Below are 23,195 nucleotides of genomic sequence, written 5' to 3'. Positions count from 1 at the left end.
TTCAAACTTCTGAGCATGGCTTCCAGGAGTTTCATAATCAGGAACCAATCTACTTTACTAATTTTATTTCATATTATTACATACTAGAGGCCCGGTGTATGAAAATTCATGCACTGGAGGGTGGGGGGAATCCCTCAGCCTGGCCTGTCCCCTTTCACAGTCCAGGAGCCCTCAGGGGCGGGAGGTGACCCGGTGATCAGAGGAAGGTGATGCCCCTATTACACCTCTGCTGCTGTCACTGCCAGCAGCGCAAGCCTTGGGCGGGCCTGGTTACCTGAGTCTTGGGTGGCCTTGGGCGGCTGGGCAGCTGCCATCCAAGGCTTGCCTGTGCCTCAGACTGGCCCTGGGAGGCTGGGGTGCTGAGGGGACTGAAGGACTCCAGAGGCAGGCCCTCGGCAAGGCCGGCCTGCCACCCCAGTGGGGCTGAGGAGACTGGGTGTTGCCATCTTTGAGGGTGGGGTAGTCAATTAGCATATCCCCTCCTTATTGTCTGTGGGCGCCACCATCTTTGCGATGGTGTGAGGGTTAATTAGCATATTCCCTCTTTATTAGATAGGATATTTATCACCCCTGACATATTTAGTCAGATGAAACATGCTCTTTTCTACATTTTCCAAACACCATTCATTTGCTCTCATTATGCTTACACACTTCATTCAATTTTATTTCAGCTAATTTAGTATTTCAAAATGTGGGTTAAATGCCTTCTTCATCTTAGAGCATCCTTGAAATATTGTATCCAGAAAATATCTCTTTTCCAAGTTTCTGTAGCCTTTAATACTTGACTTGTATTAGTACTTTTCTTATACACTTCACACAGTCTAACCTTAATTATATCATTACCAGTGGCCCGGTGCATGAAATTCGTGCATGGGGGTGTGTGGGGGGTAAGGATGTGTGTGTGTGTGTCCCTCAGCCCGGCCTGTACCCTCTCTAATCTGGGACCCCTCAAAGGATGTCCTACTGGTTTACAGGGATCGGGCCTAAACTAGCAGTCGGACATCCTTCTCGCAATCTGGGACTGCTGGCTCCTAACTGCTCACCTGCCTGCCTGCCTGATTGCCCCTAACCACTCTGCCTGCTGGCCTGCTTGCCCCCAACTGCCCCCGCCCTGCTTGCCCCCAAGGGCCCGCCCCTCCAGCCTGATCACCCCCAACTGCCCCCTGTGCCAGTATGCTCACCCCCAACTGCGCCCCCCTGCTGGACTGCTCGCCCCCCATCTTCCCTCCCCACTGGCCTGCTCACTCCAAACTGCCCCCCCCACAGTCCTAATCACCCCCAACTGATGGCCTGCTTGCTCCCAACTGGCCCCCTCTGCTGGTCTGCTCACCCCCAACTGCCTCCCCCCCAACGGCCTGATCACTCCCAACGGCCCCCTGCACCAGCCTGATCACCCACCACTGCCGTCCCATCCTGGTCTGATCACCCACAACTGCCCTCCCCTCTTGGCCTCTAACTGCCTCTAACTCAGCCCCGCCACTATGGCTTTGTCCAGAAGAACGTCCGGAAGGTCTCCTGGAAGGTCTCCCAGTCTAATTAGCATATTACCCTTTTATTAGTATAGAGGCCTGGTGCACGGGTGGGGCTGGCTGGTTTTCCCTGAAGGGTGTCCCGGATCAGGGTGAGGGTTCCCTTGGGATGTGGGGTGGCCTGGGCGAGGGGCCTGCAGTGGTTTGCAGGCCGGCCCACCCATGGAGTGAGGGTCCCCACTGGGGGGGGGGGGGGGGGCATGGCCAGCCTCGGTGAGGGACTGAGGGCTGTTTTCAAGCTGGCCACACCCTCTTCAGGGTGAGGGTTCCTGCTGGGGTGCCTGGCAAGCCTGGGTGAGGGGATGATGGCTGTTTGCAGGCTGGCCATGCCTCCCAGTGGGGACCCTAACCCCATGGTGGCATGACCAGCCTGGGTAAGGGGCTGAGGGTTGTTTTCAGGCTGGCCATACCCCCTTCAGGGTAGGGGTCCCTGCTGGGGTGCCTGGCCAGTCTGGGTGAGGGGATGATGGCTGTTTGCGGGCTGGCCACACCCCACAGCGGGGACTCTTACTCCATGGGGTGTGACCAGCCCGGGTAAAGGACTGAGGGCCGTTTTCAGGCTGGCCACGCCTCCCCGCGACCCAGGCTCCCAGCCCTTCCTTTTTTTTATTTCAACCCCGCCTTGAGTGGAGGACTGCCCCTCCTTTTATTTTTTTCCAGCCCCTCCTTGAGCGGAGGCCAGGGCCGGCTGGAAGCCTGGGTTGCCCCTGGTGACCCAGGCCCCCAGCCACTCCTTCTGCGGTGGCCAGGGCAGGCGGGAAGCTTGGCTTCCTCCGTTGCCAGGGGCAACCCAAGCCCCCTGCTCACTCCAGCTCTGTGGCCGCCGCCATCTTTGTTGGCTTAATTTGCATACTCGCCCTGATTGGCTGGTGGGCATAGTGGAGTGACGACCGATTTGCATGTTTCTCTTTTATTAGTGTAGATGTATTCATTTTTCAATTCTGCCAGTATAGCTCCTTACCCATAGAAATTATACTAAATGAGCAATAAGTTCACTGGGACAAAACCAATAACCTTTTCATAGACTGATATTAGGTTCAACATATATAATAATTTACTGAATAATGTGACCCATTTAGTGCATTCAAAAGCATGAGTTTTTTCTTGTAGTAAATACTAGCTCACAGGATAACCATTAGATTATGTGCTTTAAACACATTTAAATTTTCAGGACTATAGAGGCCACAATGTCAGTATTTCTATACACCAGTGATTTCCAATAGAACTTTCTGTAATGATAGAAATAATTTAAGTGGTTCTACATGATAGCCACTAACTATCTAGATGTGTCAAATTGAACATTTGAAATGTGGCAAGTGTAACTGAGAAGTTCAATTTTTAATTGTATTTTACTTAATTTAAATAGACACTTGGAGCTAGTGGACACATAGTGGGCAATGTACTTATAAATAAAAAAACCTTTAGAGTCTCATTTTTAAAAGTTACAGGTTACCATTTTCCATGACCTCCAGCAGCGTATGAGGGGAATGTAAAATGGTGCAACTGCTTTTGGAAAAATGGAAGTTTTGCAGACAGTTAAACGTAAGTTATCATATGATCCAACAATTCTTCTCTTAAGTATATACCCAAAAGAAACAACATATATCCACACAAAAATTTGCACACAAATATGTACAACAGTCTTATTCATTACACCCAACATGTGGAAATAACCCAAATGTCCGTTATGCACCATTACAATGGAATACTGCTCAGACATAAAAAATGAATGAAGTATTGAGACATGCTACAATATGGATAATCTTGAAGACATTATCCTAAGTGAAAGACCAATCACAAAAGACTACAGATTGTATAGTTATATTTACATGAAATGCCAAGAATAGCCAAATCTATAAAGGCAGATAAAGTAGATTACTAACTGCTTAGGGGTTAGGGAAATGGGAGAGGATGTGGGATGGTAGCTGAGAAATATGAACTTTGTTTTTTGGATAATGAAAATGTTCTCAACATGATAATGGTGAAGGTTGCACAACTTTTAGAATACTAAAGACCATTGAATTGTACCCTTTATTTAAATGGGTGTGCTGTATATGTGAGTCATACGCATCAATAAAGCTGTTTAAAAAAAAGGCTACAGCTTTCATTGATTAATCCACTAAAAGAAACTGTAAGGAAAAATGCCTCAGATATTCAAGGAAAAAAAAATACTTCATAATCAATGATGAATGCTTAAATAAACCAAATAACTAGAGTATACCGCTGGCAACCTTTTCATTTTCAAGTTATAGAAATAAAGCAATTATTATTACATATTTTATAGAACTCAAATAGAATTGCCACAATCTAATTTACATTGTAAATATTTGAGTACATTGGGTCAAAAAATTTAAGTTTAAACTGGTAAATGAGTGATATTATATTATAGCAAACATTATAAAATTTCTCAATAGTAAATGCATTAGCATTATTTTCTGCTATCAATATGAAGTCTCTCCTATCTAGTTAGTAACAACGAAATATTACATTCTTATCAGTTGCTATGATCATTCCAAATAATCATAAAGCCATACCTCAAAAACATCATCATGATTGGCCTGCTTCATGCTCTCAGAGGCTTTCATATTTGCAGTCACTGGTGGATTCCCAGGACTGGTCTCAGCTTCAGGTTCATTAGTCTTCTGTATAGAGTTTCCTATCATGTATTTTTCTCTTTCATCGGCTTTGCTTCTTACTGGAGCAGTACTTTCTGAAGTCTAAAAGAGAAGATAAAGAATTCATTTTCCTTATGCCTTATATCTATTCTTGTGTTAAAGTTCAGATGAAAATTTAAAAGTAATTTAATGTTTTCTTATCCTGGATAAATCAAGGAAACTTTAAACATGGAAATCTGCAGCACTCAGATAAAATGCTGATTTGGGGGACAGGAGGTACCCAGAAGTCCATGAGCCACATTAAACTTCACACTTTATTTAGCTGAGGATACATTCCATCTTAGAACTTGCCAAAGCGGATGGTCATGAGTGAGTCACTTAGCTCACCATGATCAAATTCAGAATGGCTAGATTGTTTTCTACTCATTGTGAAATGTGTAATAACTCTAGTGACACGATAAAACTTGGTTCGGTGATACAATGTGAGAAAAAAGTCCCTTAAAGGGATGTAATTTAGGGATTTGTGTAAGTTTCTGAAATATCCCAAGGAAATGCCAATGGTATGTCATAGTAATATATTTACAATTAGTATTAGAATGAATCAGTATTATGGGTGTGTGTGGGGGGGCATGTTTTCATTACAATGAATTTTCTGACATTCATTATCTTCTTTGCTCAGGCAATAAATTGTTTTGTAAGCTTATGCTGACACTCCCATGCCTATTTGAATAGTCTGCAACCACAATGAAGTGTAATAATACCAATTAGGAAGGTTCACTGATTGTTACACCTTTTAGTTCAAGTAGCTGAGAATATCACCCTAAAATTGGGAGTACATTTTAGTGTATAAAAAAAGGATAATTATATCAATTATCATTTAATATTTTTAAATAACTTGACAGTAGGTTTTGTTTAATTCTGTTGAATTGAGTTTTCTAACCTTCACACCCACATCATTATTTACAACTTGCTGATCTTCATGTGGTTTCAAATCTTTTCCAGAGTCTTCATTAGTCTCTTCATCTTTTAATCTATGTACAATGGTTTGAACAGTTTTGACCATATTCTTAAGCTCATCTGGGTATGGCGTTGGATATCTCTTTAAATTTCCCTCCTAGAGAAATAAAGAAAAAATTAAAATATGGATAAATATTTCTAATGACACCTCAAAATTCAATCTATGAACCATCTTAATTACACTGGGTATCTGGCTCATAGAGGCAACTGTGAAAACAGATGATAGGCCTTTAAAAGCATTTTAGACTCAATAAAAGTATGGTTTTACCACTAGTCAAAGATGAAATATGGATTTCACTGTCTTAAAAACTTCTTAACAGGCATAAACATATTACGCTTGAGGTATATATGGTGTGGATATTGCCAACATTGTCACTTGTCTTTCAAACAGATATGTTTTCCAGCTAGATATTAATCCAGTCACATATAAAATTCCCACACTTATATATTGTTTTATGTGCAGTGAACCAAACACTTCAAAGGTAAACCTGTCATTTTCTGAAGTTCAGCTAGTTTATATAAAGGAAAAAGAGTTACATCCTTAAGTAACTTGGAAACTGGTATTTTGTTACTTCTAACGCTGAAAAACACTCTCAATCCCAAAAAGAAACAAAAGGCTTATAATAGCATTCTTTATCCCTAAAATATAAATAAATAAATAAATAAATAAATAAATAAATAAATAATGAAAGGGAAGGGAGAAGCAATAACCTTTTTTTTCTCTTAGAGTTAGATACACTATGAAATCTAGCTTTTAATCACATAATTTTATATTGTTCTCAAATTACTTCACATGATACATAATCAGAAACTTCGAGTGCCTTGAGAGCAAGGAATGAAATAATATATTTCTTTGTGTCTCCCAAAACAGCACAGTATCCTATCTAATAATAGACAGACATGGTAATTGATCGTACCTTCGCTATACCTCCCCATTGGCTAATCAGCACAATATGCAAATTAACTGCCAACAAAGATGGTAGCTAATTTGCATACTGCAGACAGAGCAGGACAGCGCAAGCCGCCAGCACGAGCAGCCATCCAGGCACCTGTGTGCGACCCCAGAAGCTGCCTGCCTGCCGTATGTGTGCGTGGCCCAGCGGCCGGCGGGGCGGGTTGCGGCGGATCATGATCCGCCCGCCCTGCGCCCCGCCGCCCGCTGGGCCGATCTCGATCCGCCCGCCCTGCCGTGTGCAGCGGGCAGTGGGGTGGGGTGGCGTGGCAGAGGGCCTGCCATCTGTGACCCAGAGCGGGATCCGGGCCTGCCACCTGCCACCTGGGGAGCCGGCCTAAGCCAGCAAGTGGTTATCTCCCAAGGGGTCCCAGACTGTGAGAGGGCACAGGTCTGGCTGAGGGACACCCCCCGACCTCACACCTCCCTCCCGCCAGTGCACAAATTTTTGTGCACCGGGCCTCTAGTCTATAATAAAAGCGTAATATGCTAATTAGATCAGATGACCTTCCGGACAAAGCCTGGGTTGTGACGGAAGCCTGGGTCCCGGGTGCAAGAGGGAAGCCGGTGCCAGCAGCGGGGGAAGGAAGGCCTACTCTTGCACGAATTTCATGCATTGGGCCTCTAGTGGGTATGTAGTACCCAATAAGTATCAGCAGATCTATTTCAAATTTGAAGGAGGAAAGAACACTTACCCTGGGAGGTGCCTCCCTTTCATCTTTATCTTCATCACATTCAAATGCCACTTGAGCCCGCTGTTTCCTCTGTTCCTCCCACAATGAAGGATTAAAACTTTCATTATCTGATATGAACATAACTAGAAAAACAAACAAACAAAAATCCACTATGTTTTAGAGTAATAATGAAAAACTATTACTTGCTAATTCAATTCCAAAGCTAAACATTTGTTTCATCAAAATAAATCTCATTAAATATACTCACAAAATAACTTATCAAAGCATATATTTTATTTCTTCTTGCAAAGAGCAACAAATAATAAGCAGAGTGAAGTAATGAGTTTTCTAATTATTTATTACTAGTTATGGAACAAAAGAAAATTATTTTAGTTTTAATCTATTTAAGTATTTCAAAGCTGTGTACTAAACCTGCCAAAACAATGTAAGAATAATAACAGGCAAATTGATTTTGTCATAGTGCTAAGCACTTTATAACCAGTGTTTTTCATTTTTTACAAAACCCCTGCAAAACAGATGCTATTATCATTATTTCAAGGTAAGAAAACTGAAGCTTAAGAATTTATTTAAATTGCCGATGGTCTATTTTAACACATTTCATACCACACAGGAGTTTTCTCGTGTTTCGAGCGCCATCTGTTAAGAACTGCTCACGAGTGTTCTCGTTTTTCACGCCCATGGAAAAAGGAGCGAATCTAGATACTTATGTAAATTTTGTTTGGTCCCTCTTCATAGAGGAAAATGTTTTACACAGTACCATACGTTAAGAAAGCACTAGGAACTTTAATTGTTTAATTGTTTTTGTAAATAAAAATGTTATAATTATTGAAAAACAACACCTAAAGTGCATCATGATGATTTAAATAACGTGCACTTTGCCCAAAAACATGCGGTCCCTGGTGTATGTCTTAGAGATTTCTATGCGGTACACAATGTGTTAAAAATTAAAACTGATTTTTTTCTTCAGTGTCTCTATGTATTAAGAGATAATTTATAATTAATTTGGGGTCATAAAGATGCTCACTGGTTTCAGAAAAATACATAAAAATTATATTTTTAAGTGCCACATATAATAAACATCACACACACACACACACACACACACACAGTACAACATATACAGAAACAATTTGCTCCTTAATTTCAAAGGCTTTAATGCCCTAATTGTTGAACAACATTTGTGACCAATAGTAATTGGTATATTCCCCTTTCTTGGCAAAATGTAATTAAGAACTTAGAAGAAGTAACATTTATACTCAGAATTTTACAGATTATCTTTACCTAGTGTATAGATCCAAGGGTAGTGTTAATTCTACAACCAACAACAGAAGTGAACAAAATATTTCCTGGTTTAATAATCCTAATCACATAACACTTTACATGAGTTCCCAACATTTACCTAAATGTGATTTAGAATAGAGAGATCCATAATAGATGTTTGCTGTTTAATTTCAAGGAATCATTTAAGGAAGTACATTATTTGCACATACCTCTAAATTCCACTATTTATAACCCTGAGACATTGCTTTCTTATCCTATTTTCAGAGAACTTTATTAACCAACTAAGAGGCCTGGTGCAAGAAATTCAGGGGGTGGGGGTGGGGGGGCGTCCCTCAGCCTGGCCTGTGCTCCCTCGCAGCATGGGAGCCCTTGGGGGATGTTCGACTGCTGAGGAGGCGGGAGAGGCTCCTGTCACCACTGCTGCACTCACCAGCTGTGAGCCCCCTATGAGAGAGCACTGACCACCAGGGGGCAGCTCCTGTGTTGACCATCTGCTCCCTGGAGTTCAGTGCATGTCATAGTGACCAGTCATTTCACTGTTTGGTTGATTTGCACATTAGCCTTTTATTATATAGGATTCTCCAAATTCCCTTCAAACCAGTAAGTCTTAGAGACTTAAAATTCACTTCACAACTTGCTGTGATTTACCAGTATTATTGCTTTATCCTTATTTTATTTTGTTTTAACACAATTTTTGCAGGTAGTTTTTATTGCGTGCTAACAGGTGGTGCGGGCCATTTTTGCTAATTTTTTGCAACGTAAAACGTATAAATACGTTTCCCGCATACAATGTATTAATATATTTTTCATTGTTGACAATATTATAGATGTCTCCCATTTCCACCCCCTTTTTACTTCCCCTCTGCCCATCCCCTATGTCTTCAAATATATATACAAATATATATATTTGTAAATATATCTTCTTCTTTTTTTTTTTTTTTTAAAGAAAAGACATTCTTAAATTCTTACCATCCTCAGTCCTTGGCTGCTGAGGGAACATGTAGTTAGTAAGCACCATTTTCTGGGTCTCTGAATCAGTCTCATTTTGAAGAGGTATCAGGGGTTTGGACTACAGAAAGAAAATAAACGTTTAATTTTCAATAATCCTAAAGCAAATACATATCTAGCAATTCTTTTGAATAAGTACTCACCATTTTTTCTATAAAGTATCAATGTGTAGATTATAAAAACAAATTTATATATACATAATAAAACTTTAAGCATTGCTTTTAAACCTCATAAAAGTCTAAATAAAATTTAGTTTGAAGTACAAAGCGAACTCATACTGTATTGAACTTATCACTGATTATCAATAAAGTATTAAAAGATCTCATATCCACAATCCAATAATTACTTACCATATTGATTTAATAAAGCTATAAAATAAGGCTTTCCATTCACTGTATTTCCCCTACTACTCTCATTTGAGAAGATACTTTCGTAGAAATGATTTAGAAGGTTTAGTTTAGTTATGCAGTTTATTTCAGCTGAAAGACAGTACTTAAAACAATAAACTGTAACCTGCTTTTCTCTTCTCTGTGTCTAATGTTTCTATTAATGACATCACAAGTTACTCAGTAGTGGAATTGGAAGCCCATTATTTTGGACCTCATTTTTTCTTAAAATTATTTCCCTAACTGGTGTTTTCAATTTACTTAATATTAATGCTTGTGCCACCCTCCTGACTTAACATCCTACCAATCAAAGCCTTGGCCAACTCCAGACAGGCAGGGAACTACCCAGTCCTTCCTGCTCCTGCCACTCTATCAATTAATTTTTTGGACTTACTCTTGTGAAAACCCTGCAGCTAGCTATATTACTTCCATTCAAACATTTCCTCTGTGGGCCCTCCTTGTTCCACAGTAAACAAACTCCCCTGCATCTCAAATGTCTTCTTCACTGAAAACTTCCCTTTGATCTCTTCCGACAATGGAAATGGTATATCTACTCCTTCTCCAAAGACGGGGCTTCCCTGAAACCTCCTCAAATAAGGGTTGCTTATTCGACATCTCATAAACCCTCAATCAGGAAGTGAGTTAGTGCCTACAAATGCTGTGAGATCATTACCCATCTCTCCACAAGTATAAACACCTGTTCTTTTGAGAAACATAAATCTTGCTTCTACCATTTTATGACCTTACCTCATATCCAGTGGCCTCTAGTAGTATAAATCTATCCTCTTTTATGCCAATTTTTCCACAGTCATGGCTAATTCAACAGACATAAAATATAGATAACATAGCCATACTTTTAGTCCAGTAAATAAAAATTTCCAAGAGGAAAGTGTTGGGAAATAAATTAAAGCATAGTCTAGAGCAGCAGTCGCCAACCTTTCGGACCTCACAGACCACCAGTGGTCCGTGGACCACCGGTTGGCCAATGCTAGTCTAGAGCACCAGCAGGGGCACTACATACTAGTATAAGGGATAAGTACAAGAAGAATTCCTAAAAGTGAGGCTGAGGAGTGGCCAGTGAAAGGGACAACGACAGGGTATGGCAACATAGACCCTAGGCAGCTCTCACATGACTTGTCAATGTGCCTCATCAAGACCATCATTCCCTTGAACCTTCAACTCTGTCACCAGCGTTCTTTCCTATCTTTGCTTCTCCTTTTGTACCTCACCATATCTCATTACAACCACTTTCCTGCCAATTATCAAGACCTACTCGCTACAATGTCCTTCTCTTGCACCTGCCTTGGCAAAGGTGCAATGCAGAATCATTACAATTATGTGCTTTTTCTATATTGCACAACTGAGCAAATTAGTGTTAACTACAAGTTTGTGGTAACCAATTTCAACACAGTTCTCAAAGTTGCCTGAAAACCCTTCCTTAATTTTCTAAATTATAGTCTGAAAAAGGTAATATCTTTTAAAATGTTTTTTAAAGATAAAAATAGGATTCAAGCCCAGCAGGCGTTGAGCGTTGACCTGTGAACCAGGAGGTCACGGTTCAATTCCCAGTCAGGGCACATGCCCAGGTTGCAGGCTCGATGCTCAGGGTGGGGCATGCAGGAGGCAGCCAATCAATGATATTCTCTCATCATTGATGTTTTCTCTCTCTCTCTTCCTCTCCCATCCTCTCTGAAATCAATAAAAAAATATTTTTAAAAAATAGGAGTCAAGAACTGCTACAAGTTCAGAAATGGCTACATTCCAAGAGTTTTATCATTTACAAACTTCAACTCAAGCTCCTTTTGAGGTAAGAATCCCGGCCAGAGCTTTTGGTTCTATCAGATTCCACTTCAGCTATCCAAACCCCTCTCATGTCCTTAATCTCAATCTCCACAGAGTATTCCCAACAACCTAAAAACAATATTCAAGGATTCCTTCTTACCCTACCCCTAAGCTACCACTTACTTTGTTTCACTTCTTTTCTTTCTCATTCAACCCTCTTAGAAGTCTAATCAACAATCACATGGCTCAATTCCCTCATTTACTTCTTAGACTGATTCAATTTGGGTTTTGACATCTCTCTAAATTCACATTAGTTGTAACTAATTAGCTATAACTTGCCAAAATATAATGTATTTTTTTATTGACTTTTTTTTGGGTGACACCAGTTAACGAATTTATACAGGTTTCAGGTGCACAATTCTATGACAGATAATCTCACTAGTGTATTGTGTGCTCAGCACCCCAAGTCAGACTTCAGTTGAACTGACCTCTCAAAGGCATTTATCCTGTTATATTAAACTCCATTTAAGATTTAAATTCTTTATTGTTTAAAGTATTACATAAGTCTACTCCCCCCCCCCCCCCCCCCGCATTGACCTCTCCCCGACCACCCCATTCCCCAGCACATACCCTCACCCTCCTAGTGTCTGTGTTCATTGGTTAAGCTTATATGCTTTGCATACAAGTCCTTTGGTTGATCTCTTACCCCCCGCCCCATTCCCTGGCCTCACTCTGAAGTTTGACGGTCTGTTCTACACCTCTCTGTCTCTATTTTTGTTCATCAGTTTATGTTGTTCATTATATTCCACAAATGAGTGAGATCATGTGATATTTATCTTTCTCCGACTGGCTTATTTCGCTTAGCATAATGCTCTCCATGTCCACCCAATGTGTTGTGAATAATAAGAGTTCTTTCTATTTTACAGCAGCGTAGTATTCAATTGTGTAGATGTACCAAAGTTTTTTAATCCACTCATCTGCTGATGGACACTTAGGCTGTTTCCAAATCTTAGCTATTGTAAATTGTGCTGCTATGAACATAGGGTTGCATATGTTCTTTCTGATTGGTGTTTCTGATTTCTTGGGATATAGTCCCAGAAGTGGGATTACTGGGTCAAATGGGAGTTTCATTTTTAAATTTTTGAGGAAACTCCATACTGTTTTCCACAGTGGCTTCACCAGTCTGCATTCCCACCAGCAGTGCACAGGGGTTCCTTTTTCTCCACATCCTCACCAGCACTTGTCATTTGTCGATTTGTTGATGATAGCCATTCTGACAGGGGTGAGATGGTACCTGTAGTTTTGATTTGCATCTCTCAGATGATTAGTGACTTTGAGCATGTTTTCACATGTCTCTTGGCCTTCTGTATGTCCACTTTCGAAAAGTGTCTATTTAAGTCCTTTGCCCGGTTTTTTATTGGATTATCTTCCTTTTGTTAAGATGTATGAGTTCCTTATGAATTTTGGAGATTAGGCCCTTATCGGATGTAACATTGGCAAATATGTTCTCCCCATGCAGTGGGCTTTCTTGGTGTTTTGCTGATGTTTCTTTTGCTGTGCAGAAGCTTTTTATTTTGATGTAGTCCCATTTGTTTATTTTCTCCTTAGTTTCCATTGTCCTAGGAGATGTATCAGTAAACATATTGCTAGGAGATATGTCTGATATTTTGCTGCCTATGGATTATTCTAAGATTTTTATGGTTTCCTGTCTTACGTTTAAATCACTTAACCATTTTGAGTTTATTTTTGTGTATGGTGTAAGTTGGTGGTCTAGTTTCTTTCTTTTTTTTTTTTTTTGCATGTATCTGTCCAATGTTCCCAAAACCATTTATTGAAGAGACTGTCTTGACTCCATTGTATGTTCTTGCCTCCTTTGTCAAATATTAACAGAACATAATGGCTTGGGTCAATTTCTGGTTTCTCCGTTCTGTCCCATTGGCCTATGTCTGTTCTTGTGCCAGTACCAGGCAGTTTTGAGAACAGTGGCTTTGTAATATATCAGTAGCTTGGTACCTGGTAATGTGATCCCTCCAATTTTGTTCTTCTTTCTCAGGATTGCTGCAGCTATTCGAGGTCTTTTCTTATTCCAATTGAATTTTTGAGAGTTTGTTCTAGATCTGTGAAATATGTCATTGGTACTTTAATGGGGATTGCATTCAATGTATAGATTACTTAGGGAAGTATGGACATTTTAATGATGTTGATTCTACCAATCCCTGAACACGGTATATTCTTCCATTTGGTTATGCATTCCTTTATCTCTTTTTTTCAACATCCTATAGTTTTCTGAGTACAGGTCTTTTACCTCCTTAGTTAAGTTTATTCCTGGGTATCTTTTTTGTTGCAAGGGTAAATGGGGTAGGTTTTTTTTGTTTCTCTTTCTGTGAGTTATTGGTGTATAAAAAAGTCATAGATTTCTGAGTGTCAATTTTGTATTATGCTACATTGCTGAATTCATTTATTAAGTCTAATTTTTGATGGATTCTTTGGGGTTTTCTATGTCATCTGTGAATAATGACAGTTTTACTTCTTTTCCAATTTGGATGCCTTTTATTTCTTTTTCTTGTTTGATCGCTATGGCTAGCACTTCTAGTACTAGGTCGAACAGGAATGGTGAAAGTGGGCATCCTGGTCTTGTTCCTAAGGGAAATGGTTTCAGTTTTTGCCCACCGAGTATGTTAGCTGTAGCTTTGTCATATAAGGCTCTTATTATGTTGAGGTATGATCCCTCTATTCCCACTTTGCTCAGTTTTTAATCAGGAAAGGATATTGGATTTTGTCAAATGCCTTTTCTGCATCAATTGATATGATTATGTGATTTTTGTCTCTCAATTTATGTGATGTATAACGTTTATCGACTGTGGATATTGTACCATGCTTGCATCTCCAGAATAAATCCCACTTTGTCATGGTGTATTATCTTTCTAATGTAATGCGGGATCCGATTTGCTAGAATTTCGTTGAGGATTTTAGCTTCTAAGTTCAACAGGGATATTGGCCTATAATTCTCTTTCTTTGTAGTGTCTTTATCTGGTTTGGTGATTAAGGTAATGCTGGCTTCATAGAAAGAGCTTGGAAGTGTGCTTTCCTCTTGAATTTTTGAAATAATCTGAGAATAGGTTTTAGTTCTTCTTCTAATGTTTGGTAAAACTCCCCTGTGAAGCCATCCGGTCCAGGGCTATTGTTTGCTGGAAGTTTTTTGATTACTGTTTCAATTTCACCAGTAGTTATTGGCCTACTCAGGTTTTTTTATTCTTCCTGATTGAGTTTTGAAAGCTGGAATTTTTCTAGGAATATGTCCATTTCATCTAGGTTGTCCAGTTTGTTGGAGTAAAGTTGTTTGCAGTATCCTATATAATAAAAGCCTAATATGCTAAGTGTCTGTTTGACCAGTCGCTATGACATGAACTGACCACCAGGGGGCAGATGCTCTGATTAGTAGGTTAGCTTGCTGCTGGGGTCCGGCCGATCGGGATTGGGCAAGATGGGCAAGACATGCCCTGGAGCCCTCCCGCAGTCCCTCCCCAGCCCAGATCATGCACTGGTGGGGTCCCTTGGCCTGGCCTGCACCCTCTCGCAATTCAGGACCCCCCAGGGGATGTCAGCCGGTTTGTGCCTGATTCCCACAGGCCAGGATATATATACAGTTTTTTTATAATCCTTTGTATGTCTGTGGGGTCAGTTGTTACTTCACCTCTTTCATTTCATTTCTTTTTTTTTTTTAATATACTTTATTGATTTTTTACAGAGAGGAAGGGGGAGGGATAGAGAGCCAGAAACATTGATGAGAGAGAAACATCGATCAGCTGCCTCCTACATGCCCCCCACTGAGGATGTGCCTGCAACCAAGGTACATGCCCCTGACTGGAACCGAACTCGGGACCCTTGAGTCCGCAGGCCGACGCTCTATCCACTGAGCCAAACCGGTTCTGGCGACCTTTTTCATTTCTGATTTTGTTTATTTGGGTCCTCCCTCTTTGTTTCTTGGTGAGCCTGACTAGAGGTTCATCAATCTTGTTTATCCTTTCAAAGAATCAGCTGTTGGTTTGGTTGATCTTTGGTATTATTTTTGGTCTCTTATGTTGTTTCTCTCTGCTCTGATCTTTATTATTTCCTTCTTTCTGCTTACTCTGGGCTTTTCTTGTTGCTCTCTTTCTAATCCTTTAAGTTATAGGGTGAGATAATTTATTATCATTTTTTCTTGTTTTTTGAGGTAGGCATGTAGAGCTCTCAGGACTGCTTTCACTGTATGTCCCATAGATTTTGAATTGTTGTGTTTTCATTGTCATTTGTTTCCAGAATGCTTTTTATTTCTTCTTTGATCTCTTTGGTTACCCAATCATTGTTTAATAGCATGCTATTTAGCCTCCAAGTGTTTGATTTTTTTCCCATTTTTTTTTTTTATTGTAGTTGATTCAACTCCTTTTAAGCCAGTTGCTTCACCCTTTACTTGAAACCACCACCACATAGTTTTCCTTCTACCTCTATGGTCACTCTTTCTAAGACTATTAACTCACCTGCCACTTAAATAGTAGTAGTCCTCAGGATTCATCCATCCCTAGCATTTAAAAACATTTTAAATAATCAATTTTGAGAAAATAATAAAAGTCATGAAACAGCCCCCTAGAAAAAGTAATTAAGATGATGGGATAAATCTTATATTTCTTCTTGTGCCCCAAATCTTTTTAATAAAGAAATTTTACAAGTTAAAAGGAATAAATATATTATGGTATTGGGAAAAAGGAAATTATGCCTTTAGGAATAATTCTGAGAAATCCCTGGAAGTTAGAAATTAAAAGAAAGGATAAATCAAGTTCATAGAAACTGTAGCCTAAAATTAAGTTGCAGGGTCTCATGGCCACTAAAACTGTTCTACACATGCCGACCTCAATGTTAAGGGTCCTTCAAACGCAGTATTCCTAACAGGAACTTAACTTCTTCCCAGAAACGTATTTTCTCCTTTGTAATTCCCTATTTTGGTTATGGTATTAATCTCCACCTAGTCATTCAAAGCAAAACTTTTGAGGATCATTTTTGCTTTTACTTCCTTTCTTCTCACATACATGCCCTCTTCAAATGTACTGACATGACTTTTTAAGTTATGCCTTAAATATACTGGCTCTTCCCTGGCACTGTTATCATTACTTTATTTCAAGGCAGCATTTTCTGTTGCCTTGAGTATGGCAATGCTCTCCAACCAGTCTCCCCTGCTGTCACACCTGGCATCATCCCTGCTAAATCTATTTTCCATAACACAGCCCAAAAAGACAAGGGTGGGAAACCTTTTTTCTGCCGAGGGCCATTTGGATATTTCTATCATTATTTGTGGGCCATACAAAATTATCCACTTTAAAATTAGCCTGTTATATTTGGTCAAACATTTAATTAACTCACTCCTAATGCCTTGGCAGGGCCAGACCAAATTATTTCGCAGGCCTTACATGGCCTGTGGGCTGGACGTTCCCCACTACTGTTCTAAAGTACCAATCTGATCACATTTGCCTGCTCATATGTGACACTGATTCCTCTTCTCCTATAGGAGGACTCCCATGTATCACACAATCACTTCTTCCTCTTAAATTGAAGACATATGAGTAACTGATCAATGACTATGCCTTTCTTTCACTATCAAGTGTCCTAGCCTAATATGGACAATAAATTACAGTCACCCTAATCACAGCAATTTTCAACTGAGCCTGATTATAGCTTCAGAATCCTTAAAACACTCTTTCAAAGCCACTCATTAATTTATCAGAGTTGACGTGCAAGAAAATAAAGTCTACTGTTCTTGAAATATAATACAAGCTCCTTTGCATGGCATACAACATGCTTTATGACCTGGTCACTGTACACCTCTCTTTGGCCTCATTTCCTATTCTTCCATCTAATAGGTAATGCTCTAGTCACGATGGACTACTTGTAGAGTTACATGGACTACTTGTAGAGTTACCGAATATACTAGACTGATTCACCAGTAAATACTTAGGCTCATAATATTCTCCCAAACCAGAACACTCTTCCCCTTCCTTTGTTTAAATCCTGTAACTCTTTTGAGAAGTAATTAGGCATTGCAGGCATCTCCTCCTCTGGAAAACCTGCCTTTACATCCCCAAGTTATGTTTCCTTTCTTGGATGCTGAAGCCTTAGTCCTACACCAAGTCTTTTACCATATTGTATTAAAGTGACCTTCATTTGCCTGGCATGAAGCAGTTGTTCATTAAATGGTTCTTAAATGAGAATGGCAAAATGAATGAGGAGTAAATAACCAATTGTTCTGTTGAAGCCATCAGAGAGAATCGTGAAAAATTGTGTTATTGCATGTACTGCTTATAGGTATACTCCCTACATTGTCAGTGAAATATTCAGGAGCACTTTATTTTCATAATTCATAGTAAAACCACTGTCACATACCTTCTCCCCCATACTTGGTTCTTTTATAGTAAAACATCTGGGTCACACTGTTAGGGAGGTTTTATAGCTCTGTAAATATGTTTTACTATTTACTACGTTACTATTTTGTCAAAGTGAGAAAAACACAAAACCCTTATCACCATAATTTTTGTATTAAAGTAATTAACAAGTGGAAGCAAGAATAGAACAATGCAAATATGAAGAAACTATATTAGATACTAGATAATTTCACTAAACTGAGTCACCTGGCATAATCTGCTAGCAATAATTTATCCACCACAGTGTTATTTTATTAACAGTCTAAGAGTCCCCAAGATTGGGAGTTATGTCAATGAATCCAGCTGCAAAATTTCAAATCAGGTTCAAATGTAAGTAATTCAATTAAGAAAGATCAGAGAGTTAAGAGCTCCAAATATATGGACACATTTGTGTTCAAGCTCTAAGAAAAACAAAGATATCATCATTTTAATATCTCCTTTCCTAATTTGCAGAACAAGTAAATACTACAGTCCGATTCATAAATGTGGATCAACATCAACTTAAGACTTTTAGGGTTTTAATAAGAGGTAGGTGGAAAGGGATCCTCAGTTAAGAAGTCTGGAGAATCCCGATGCACAGACCAGTGGATTTCTTTACTGTAGTACACAACAGGGTTGTTAATATACTCCAAAAGAGAGACATAATACAGTCCCTGAAGCAAATGTCACTACTGAACTTATAAATACCTCATGAGACCAGTGTATCTAAACCTCAGGAAAATACAGCTTTAGATAAATTATTATAAGGCATTGCTGAAAGTCAAATACTAAGCTTTATTTTATGAGAAAAATCAGCAAATAGTATATTCAACCCTCATACTCTTCTAATGCCCATCAAGATTTTTCTTTAGCTCTGAAACATTACACAGATATTTTTCTGTCTCCCATGAGAATGTAAACTCAATAAGGACATAAGAAGAGTCTACTTGCTTCACCAATATATCTCCTGATCCCAGAATAGTTCGTGGTCTGCTGTAAGCTTTCAATAAATGTTTGCCAAACAAAGAAAAGCCCAAGATATAACTCTTAATCCCTTAGAAATACTTCCTTAAGGTATGTGAAAGTGCTTAATTAGAAGTATAAATTAAATTATCAAATTTTTACAAATATATGCCATAGAGAATTACTATAAAAACTAAAAAGTTAGGGAGTGCTGTGTCTGACCTCCTAACCTAATGTATTTTTTTTATAGATCAGATAAGTCCAACAGAATTTACTATTTAAAAATCTACATATATTTCACTAAAATTATCTGCATGTAATATTTTCTAAGGTTTTCTTTAATGTATAATATGTTTTTACATGTGTTCACCAGTATAACTGCTCTCAAATAATACTATGTAAATTAGAATACATAACTGTTTACAACAATTGAAACTTCAGTAATTTACAAAATCAGAATGCTCACCTGATTATCGGAGAGCCACATTGCAGTCAACTGCTGTAGCTTCGTAAAGCTAAAGGGCAAATTCTTTAACCTATGGGAAAATATACAAACAAAAATTAAAATTTAACACGAGAAATGTTAAAATGAAAATAACTTGGTCTTCTAAAAAATGTTATGTTACTGCATACGAAAATAGGAGAAAAGTAGCTAATTCACGAAAAAAAACACACAATATACGTCTTTGAATGGGACATAAAACAAAATATTATTCAGTTTTATAGGAATCAGTTTTTAAGATACAATTTTTCAATTGAATCAATTTGGTCGGCGGGGGGATGGATAATCCAATAACCTCAAAAAATTATCTAATAAGAAATAATATTAACTATCCCTACCTTAATGAAAAGACAAGAACACATTAAGCAATGTCTCATAAAACTGCTTTGGATGTTTTATTTGTATTTAGAGAACAAACTCTGTTATAGGAAGCACTCATAGTGACAGCTTGTTATAGAAACTGCACTGATCCATATTTCATTGTAAGCCAGCACTTTCATATTCAAGAGGACTGTTTTAACATTATAACAAGTAAAAATAAAGTAATATAAAACTCATTAGAATGCTAAATTAGAATAGAATCCTATTTAAAATAGAATGTCTACTTAAACCTTCTGTCTTACACTTATCTACTCTTTTGTACCCATCTTCCAAGGCAATTTGTTGGAACTTAGGGCCCTAGTTTTAGGGTACAATGTATGGGCTAAAACAAGGATTTAATTTTTTTTTTTTAAGGCAGTGGTTATTCTTTAAAAAAATAGAAGTCAGAATATCCTATCTAGTCAGAAAACTGGGTTTTCATTAAAGGTCATTAAATCTGAGTCTTAATTTTCTCCTCTACAAAATGGGAATACCTGTTATACTATTTCATAGGATTGTTTTGAATACTTTATAAGAAACTATGAAAGCAAAATGTAAAAATGCTCTAGAAACACTCTTTTATCATTACAGAAGTTCCCATTTCCACAGAGGATAAGTTCCACCCTCACCCCCGCACCCAGTGAATGCCTGAAACCAAGGATAGTACCAAACCCTATATTTACTTCCTCCCCGCTGCCCTCCCCAATACATACATAGCTTTCCCTTTAAAGAAAGCACTTTATGGCTTCTTTTTGGCATATCCAAATTGCCAGCCTCACTATTCTTGTGCTTTGGGGCCATTATTAAATAAAATAAGGGTTACATGTACACAAGCACTGTGATACGGTGAGAGTTGATCTGATAACAAGAGACTACTAAGTGATGAACAACAGGGCAAGTAGCTTATATAGTGTAGATATGCTGGACAAATGGATGATTCATGCTCAGAGTGAGAGAGCTTGAGATTTCATCATGATACTCAGAACAGAACACAATTTAAAACTTATAAATTGCTTATTTCTGGCACTTTTTCATTAAATATTTTGAACCACAATTGACCGCAGGTAACTGAAACCGCAAAAAGTGAAATCACTGATAAGGGGGGACACTACTGTATTTTATCTTTACCTCTGGAAAAATTATTGTTCTTACCTTAAACTTTGTTACAATTTAGCAGCCCTAGTGATCTATCTGATCTACACCTTGGCTATATCGTCCAAGCTATATGATGGGTGTCTAATCACACCTTCGCAGAGGAAAATACAAAAAGCAGATTACATTAAAAGCTGCTTTGCTCAACAGCAGTATTAAGGTGAAGATCTGACTTTAGAAATAAAAAAGGTTGCTATAAAGGAGAGAATAAAGGTTGCATAACTAAAGTCAACACAAAATGAACCATGAAGCTCAGCTGGTATAAATCAGCAGTTGAGTATCAACCCAGGAACCAAGACATCACTGGTTCGATTGCCATTCAGGGGTTGCAGGCTCCGTCCCTCCTAGTGGGTGTGCAGGAGGTAGCAGATCAATGATGGTTCTCTCTCATTGATGTTTCTATCACTCTATCCCTCTCCCTGCCTCTCTCTTTAATAACCAATAAAAACATAAGAAAAAAAGAACTGTGACAAATAACAACAGTATAATTAAAATCAGGTAAAATTACATCATTATTTCAGATAAAAATTCTATTTAAAAATGAGTATATATAAAAAGAACATATATTAGATTTTCTATCATATATATAGTGAAACTTCAATTTTATCTAATGTCTTCTATAAACAAACCAATAAATATATATTACAAACCTATTGTCACTTAAATTAATGACTTTTAATTTTTGCATATCACCCATTTCCTCTGGAAGTGTCTCAAGTTTATTGGAATGGAGAAACAGCACAGTTATATTTTTCCATCTGCCAATCTGAAAGAAACATAAAACTGGAGATCAGAAATTTGGCTTTCTGCTAAACAGACATAAGTAAAATATTTCCAAAAGTTATGAAAAATACTCTTCTCATTTATAAAAGTAAATTACATTTTCCCTTTATTAATTATATGTTCAATTATTAATTTTCATGTATGAAGAAAGGTATCTCTGGTACCTCTTGTAAACCATAGTAGCTAAAAAAGTAACTTAGTTACATAATTATTTCTGAAAGAAAATAAAACCATACTAGATACCTATAATAAATAATTAGAAAAAAATGAAAATTCAAAAGAAAGTTAAAATACAGTACCTCCGGGGGTAACTGTTGTAAGTAGTTATGATCTGCAGCAAAGGTTCTTATATTAGTAAGCTGCCCAATAGATGAAGGTAAAGCTTCAACTTCATTGAAGCTACAATCCAGTTCTTCTATTGATACTAACCTTTAATTAAGAAAGAAAACATGCATTAAAAAATATTTCTTATATATAATCCAAAACTTAAGAACCTAGGAACTTTTGAACTTGACTTTAATGAAACTAGCAAAACTCTGTCTCCACTAAGATAAGCTTCACCAATAAAAAATCGATTTATCTTTATTATAAATATACCCAACCTGCAATCAGTTGTTTTTTTAAATGTTTATGAAATCTCCTTTAGATGCTATTTATGCAATTATCTGAAAATATATATGGCATGCTGAACTGAAAGTAAAGTCTTCTAGTTTTATTAATTCACAAAAATCTTACCCTCCAATAGAGTCTGGTAGATACATTAATTGATTTTCATCTATTTTAAGAGTTGTTACATTCTTCAATGAACCTATTGAGGGAAGAAATAATACACAATTTTCCAGCTTGAAATATAAGCAAGTCAACCAACAGTCAATGTGAGCACAAATGATATTTGACATTAATCATAAAAAATTTTCTTAATCAACCTGGCGATACTACACAAACCCCTTCATTCTATTCCCTTACCATATATTTTCAATTTTTACCTACATATTACCTCTTAACATTAGTGTATATTTACCTATTAACCCCCTCTGAAACGTAAGCAACATTAGAGTAGGGACTTTTTGTTTGCTTTGTTCACGGTTATAGTCCTCCTCCTTAAAACAATGCCATGCACAGTAAAAACATGTAATACAAACTTGTGTTATTAATGAATTAAAGAAATGGTAGTATGAAGGTAGCTTTCATAGGTGTGTAACAAACTATTCTATGTATTCTATGTATAACAAGTACTAAAGCAAGAAAATGGAGCTTAATTTAAAATAAACATTCTGAATAAATTATGGAATTTAAAAAATGTAACCTGAGCTAAAAAAGACTATGTAGCTCAATTGAAAAACACGTAAAAATATTTTTTAGTTTTATATTTAAACATCACAAAGAAGCCAAGATTTAACTTTTTGATTCTTTGATCAAAATAATTTAATTCCCTTGATGCATTATCTGACAAGCAACTAGACAAATTAATAGACTCATAAAATTTGCTAAACTGGTCTCTTGTGGCTGTGAGTCTAAAATGAAGACTGAAAAAAAGTTCTAAGGTTAAGGGCTACGACCAAGAATTCAACCAAGTTTGGATCAATTAACCTCTTTTTTTAAAACAATAAATTTTATTACAGTAATAAAAATGACATTTCCTTAATTAAAAATACAATTATGTCAACAAAGGAGTAAATTAGGAAAAATTATTAGTAAAATTAGGAAAAAATTCAAGTAAGATTTGTGACTTCAGCAGTACA

General features: G+C 37.9%; 1 protein-coding gene across 14 annotated transcripts in view; it reads right to left on the bottom strand.

Moving 5' to 3' along the window:
* Positions 1–23,195, bottom strand: part of ERBIN (erbb2 interacting protein) — a 110,211-nt gene that overhangs the window by 24,058 nt on the left and 62,958 nt on the right. For 12 of the 14 annotated variants that reach the window (XM_070412085.1, XM_070412080.1, XM_070412084.1 and 9 more), the window contains 8 exons: positions 22,189–22,261; positions 21,753–21,882; positions 21,321–21,436; positions 19,123–19,192; positions 9,059–9,158; positions 6,809–6,930; positions 5,085–5,258; positions 4,064–4,246 (listed from right to left, as the gene is read on the bottom strand). In XM_070412085.1, the coding sequence (XP_070268186.1) occupies positions 4,064–4,246; positions 5,085–5,258; positions 6,809–6,930; positions 9,059–9,158; positions 19,123–19,192; positions 21,321–21,436; positions 21,753–21,882; positions 22,189–22,261 (968 nt within the window). The remainder of the gene's footprint in view (positions 1–4,063; positions 4,247–5,084; positions 5,259–6,808; positions 6,931–9,058; positions 9,159–19,122; positions 19,193–21,320; positions 21,437–21,752; positions 21,883–22,188; positions 22,262–23,195) is intronic. The other 2 variants (XM_070412079.1, XM_070412088.1) reach the window with 1 other exon arrangement.

Source organism: Myotis yumanensis, unplaced genomic scaffold, assembly GCF_028538775.1.
Source record: "Myotis yumanensis isolate MYYU_CA2020_CCGP unplaced genomic scaffold, mMyoYum1.0.hap1 SCAF_4, whole genome shotgun sequence".
NCBI lineage: Eukaryota > Metazoa > Chordata > Mammalia > Chiroptera > Vespertilionidae > Myotis > Myotis yumanensis.
Note: the sequence above shows the minus strand (reverse complement) of the source record. Positions and strands in the feature narration are given on the sequence as shown.